This window comes from Mandrillus leucophaeus, unplaced genomic scaffold (genome assembly GCF_000951045.1).
Source record: "Mandrillus leucophaeus isolate KB7577 unplaced genomic scaffold, Mleu.le_1.0 Scaffold256, whole genome shotgun sequence".
In the NCBI taxonomy this organism is placed as follows: domain Eukaryota; kingdom Metazoa; phylum Chordata; class Mammalia; order Primates; family Cercopithecidae; genus Mandrillus; species Mandrillus leucophaeus.
This window is the reverse complement of record NW_012102654.1, coordinates 2820530-2825689: the sequence shown is the minus strand read 5'-3', so window position 1 is coordinate 2825689 and position 5160 is coordinate 2820530. Positions and strand designations below refer to the sequence as shown.

At 45.5% G+C, this 5160-nt stretch overlaps 1 protein-coding gene across 3 annotated transcripts in view; it reads right to left on the bottom strand.

Annotated features, from left to right (window-relative positions):
- The window catches only part of PNOC (prepronociceptin), a 42219-nt gene that overhangs the window by 22354 nt on the left and 14705 nt on the right, over positions 1–5160 (bottom strand). Inside the window, exon 2 of one of the 3 annotated variants that reach the window (XM_011983893.1) lies at positions 4620–4768. The exons of the other annotated variants lie outside the window; for them this stretch is intronic. Coding sequence (XP_011839283.1) covers positions 4620–4745 — 126 coding nt within the window. The 5' untranslated portion in view covers positions 4746–4768. The remainder of the gene's footprint in view (positions 1–4619; positions 4769–5160) is intronic. 3 annotated transcript variants of the gene reach the window in all.

Sequence of the window (5160 nt, the reverse complement as noted above, 5' to 3'; positions counted from 1 at the left end):
CTCCTGAAATACTTGGAAGAAAAGCAGCTAGAATCAATGTGTAGTATATTCTTTCAGATCAGAATTCTGTTGAGTTGGTACTCTACAGGAGTGGATCTCAACTGGGAGTGATTTTGCCTGCCAAGGGGCCATTTGGCAATCTCTGGAGACATTGTTGGTTGTCAGAACTGGGGGGGGTGTGTGTGTGTGTGTGTGTCTGTGTGTTACTGGCACCTAGAGGCCAGGGATGCCAGTAAACATCCTAAAGTGCCCAGGACATCCCCCACAACAAATAATTCCCCAGCAAAAGTGCCCATAGTGGCAAGTTTGAGAAACTCTGCTCTGCAAAGTCAACAGGGATGCAGAGAAGTGTGGCTAGCACTGGGAAAGCCATCGAAGGGTAGAGTAGGGGAGCTGGATCTGACCTTTGAGCATGCTTGGTCCAATCCTTGCAGAATAGGAGCCCCAAACTGCTTGTTGAATTGTTCTGCTCTGTCAGTTTACAGAAACAGGTGGAAGAGTTGTTAAACCTGGAGGTACTTAGATCTTCTGTGAGCCCCTGGGTTTCTAAGCCCAGATGGTAATTAGATTTTGTGTCAGTCAGGGAAAATGAAATTCTGTGATCAAACCAGATGCCACAGTCCAAACCCAGACTTGATGCACTATTAGATAAATTAGATGCTAACAAAATCATCTCAACTCTTGATTTAGGAGAGGGTTTTGGGCAAATAGGAGGAAGGCAAATTCACAACAGCATTTGTAGCACCAGATGGGCATAGGAACTTAATTCCCGACCCTCTGGTGTGGGAAACTCACCAGCCTTTTTCCAGAGATGGGTTAATGGCTTATTAAGTGAGCTGGACACGTGTTGGCAGCCCACGCTGATGGCATTACTATATTAAGCCAGAATGCATATGGGCATCTGGAGTCTCATATGGCTGCCAAATTGATCCATAAAGCTGGGCTTATGGGGAAAGTGAGCAAATGGCCATTTGGGTGTCTGGGCTCAAAGATTAGGGTACAAAGTGGGAAACAGGCACATGAACCCATTGGGGATAAAAGGAGCAGCTCACAAAGGTGGTCAAGTTTCTGCCACTAAAGAGTCACACCACTTCTGACCAAGAGACATTTGGGGGCTATTTGCTTTCTGAGGTCCTGCTAGAATATCTGAGGACAAATACAGAAGATGAACAGCACAGAAGACAAACATATAAGGAACTCCTACTGCAAGTCACCTCATTAGAATTTTCATTTCATGAAGATAGAAAGAACTACCAAAAGGTAGTTTGTTTAGAAATAGATTTTAGGGAATTTTATTGATTGATTGAGACAGAATCTCACTTTGTCCCCCAGGCTGGAGTGCAGTAGCATGATCTCAGCTCACTGCAACCTCTGCCTCTCGGGTTTAAGTGATTCTTCTGCCTCAGCCTCCTGAGTAGCTGGTATTACAGGCATGCACCACCATGCCCAGCCAATTTTTGTATTTTTAGTAGAGACAGCTTTTCGCCTTTTTGTGGCCAGACTGGTCTCGAACTCCTGGCCTCAAGTGATCCACCTGCCTCAGCCTCCCAAAATGCTGGGATTACAGGTGTGAGCCACTGCACTAGGCCACATTTTAGGGAGTTTAAAATAAATTTCCCCACACTCTTTCTTGGGGACTGGTTGCCTTAGTTTTTGTCTCTAAAACAACTCAGTGAATGCAGTTTTTTCTCCTTGAGCTGATGAAGTAAGTACCATTCACAATTAGGTTAAAGGCCAGGACGTTGCAGTGGGTTTGGGTGTGAGTCATTTACCAACCAAAATTATAGTCTAACAACAAGCAGCCATACTTCAATAGTCTACTAGGAGCAGAAATAAAAAGTTTCTTGATGAAGCCGAGGATCCAGAGGACCCTGGGAAGAGCTTGGTGGAGGGACTGGGGAAGGGACCCTTGCTGAAATATGAGTCCCCCTGTCATTCACAGGATGGACATAGCCAAGGCCTGCCAGATTTGGAAATGGGATTTGAGTGTCTACTTTCTAGGCATTTTGTTAAACTTAAACATAGGTTAAAAGTGAATACAAACTAGAAACAAAAACAAGCAGGCAGCCGCATCCTCCGGGGGGTTAGCAAGCACTGTGAAGGTGTTAGTCCTCCATTGTGAGGCTTTTACGGTCCATTTTCTGATTTGTTTCAAAGAAGTAGAGCTGAGAATGTTGTCTAGACCCCAGATATTTAAGATGCTATGGAGAGATGCAGACATGCTCCAAATTTTCGACCCTCTGAAAGATGCAAACGTAAAACCTTTACAGAGACTGCAGCAGATGTGCCTATTAGAAGACTAATGGTCTTAGAATCTTCCAGTTTCTGCGGGATGGGATGTGTTTATTGAGCTATGCTCTGTGCCACACACTGTGCTGCATGCTGGGATACCCAGCTCCATCAGTAAAGAAAGCTCACTCCATATGGGGAGAGAGAGTCCTGCAGATATGACTAACAATCAGAACACGAGGAAGGAGGGCCCACTCCACTGGGGTGGGCGGAGAATCAGTGCAGTGTTCTCTTACCAGGGGACACTTAATCTGGGATTTGAAGTGTGAGTGGGATTTATGGATGGGGGAGGAGGCCGAGGCAGGCACGATGGCAGGGCAGGAAGAGAAGGCAGGATTTCTGGGAACTATGGAAAGTGATCGGGTCTGGAGCCCAGGAGAGAGGAGGTCAGGAGCGTGCCTCTAGTTTTCTGCAGCCTAGGAGGAGCAGAAGGCCTGGGATGTATGGGTGGGTTCTCAGAGGGAGGTGGAAAGCAGAGAATCTTGGTCATCCTTTATGTGTAGGGGATGGGGAGAGGACAAGGAACCAACACAGTAGCCAGAGTGGGGAAGAGAATGAGGCACATGGACGGAGAGAGGGCTGGGGTTCCTGAAAGAGGGAATCGTCAGCAGGATAGGAGCTCAGAGAGAAACATGGTGGATGAATAAGAGGAGACATTTACTGTAACCACGTACCCGAGGGCCAACTGTAGACTATATTCATGGAAAGTAATAATATTAATAACATGGGAAATTGATCTTGGTGTAATATAGTAAGTGAATTGGTTAACTGGAGATGCCCTGGGTAGTTATGACTGGTTGGAAAATGGGCTTGAAAACCACTGAACCCAAGAGCTTAGTGCTTTGGGTCTGCTGGATTTTTATCTCCTCCTCTGTTATCTGGAGGTGGGAGACACCAGGTTGTGTTAGCCCCCCTGCAAATACTCGGTTCTACATTTGTACGTTTGCCTTAAGGAACTGTGGTGCTTCCGGTTGTTTTGAAAGGTTAAGGGGTTTAAAAGATGGCATCTTTTGAAGGAAGTTATTTGACTATAAAGTAAAAAATAATTGAGCTATACTGGATTTAATAGGAGAGGAGTAACTATGTGGACTGAAATGTAGATAGTTGACAAAGCAGTTTATTTAATGAAGAAAAATTTAATACTGGATTTGCACCTGAAGTTGGAAATTTAAAATATAAGAGAGCATTTTGGTACTAAGGGGTTCACTGTTGAATTATCTGCAATATCAAAAATAAAAGGCACATATATGTTCAATCGTTAGACAAATTACACGGTCCTTCTGTATCCACAGGGGATTGGTTTCAGGATACTAAATCTACAGATGCTCAAGTCCCTTATATAAAATGGCTATGCGGCCGGGCACGGTGGCTCATGCCTGTAATCCCAGCACTTTGGGAGGACGAGGTAGGTGGATCACTTGAGGTCAGGAGTTCAAGACCAGCCTGGCCAACATGGTGAAACCCATCTCTACTTAAAATACAAAAAATAGTGGGGCATGGTGGTGGGTGCCTATAATCCCAGCTACTTAGGAGGCTGAGGCAGAAGAATTGCTTGAACCTGGGAGGTGGAGCTTGCAGTGAGCTGAGATTGTGCCACTGCACTCCAGCCTGGGTGACAGAGTGAGACTCTGTCTCAAAAAACCAAAATAAAAATAAAAAATAAATAAAATGGCTATGCACATCCTCTTGTATACTTTAAATCATCTCTGGATTACTTATATTACTTAATATAATGTAAATGCTGTGTAAATAGTTGTTATGCTGTATTACTTTATTTGTATTATTTTTATTGATATATTATTATTTTTTTTTTTCTGAATATTTTCTATCCATGGTTAGTTGAATCCTTGAATGTGAAACCTGTAGATACCGAGGGCCAACTGTAGACTATATTCATGGAAAGAAATAATAACATGGGAAATTTATTCTGGTATAATATAATAAGTGGAAAAAAGTAACGACAGGTATAATTTCTCTTTCTCTGACTTTCTCTGACTGGTGTAATTAAGGGTGATTTAAATTTCTCTTTTTTTATACTTTTCTGAATTTGCCACACTCTCTGAAATAAGTAACGTTATTTTAATCCTGGGAACGACCTGGCATCACAGGCAGGGCTCTTCCTGCAGGTGGTATGGTGGAAAGATCGCAAGGTTCTGGGTTGGAAGAGCAGCTCCTGTCTGCATCTGTTTCCTATGGGCCATGTGATGCTGGGCAAGTCCTGTGAGCTGTGGGAGAGGCCTTGGCTTCTCACTCAGAGTCTGCTCCGGAGTAGGGAGGGAGGAGGTAGTCAGGGAGGAGGACAGCCTCTCTGCCTTGCCTTGGGGACCTACCTCCAGGTTGAAGCTGTCCAGGGCTGGGCGGAGCTTCTCCTGGCATGTGAGACAGTCCCTCTGACAACTGCTGAACACACTGGAGAAGAGGCTGAGCAGCAGCAGGTCACAAACCAGGACTTTCATGGTGCAGGAGCAGGAAGCAGGTGCTGGAACATACAGGAAGCATGGCAGTGAGTACAGCCATTCTCGGGGGGCTGCTTAGGGCCGGAGACCCTAACCCAGAGGATGCAGGAAAGACACTCCTCTGCTGTGTCTGGCAGGACGGCACTAGGGGCCTGAGATTCACTTTCCAGGGGTGTAAATTGTCAAGGCCATAGGCAACCCGGCCCGATCCCCTAGACTCAGTGTTCACGCACAGGCTTGCTAGTGTCTGGGTTCTTGGGTTGGTCCTGGGTGTCAGGACACCCCTGTGATTCCTGCCACCTGCCTGGCCTTGACACCACACAGGCACTTTTGGGAGCAGCTGTGTGGTGGCAGAGATAGCTTTCTTGGAAGCTGAAGGCATCGCTTTGCAGCTTACCAGCATGTGACATTAAAT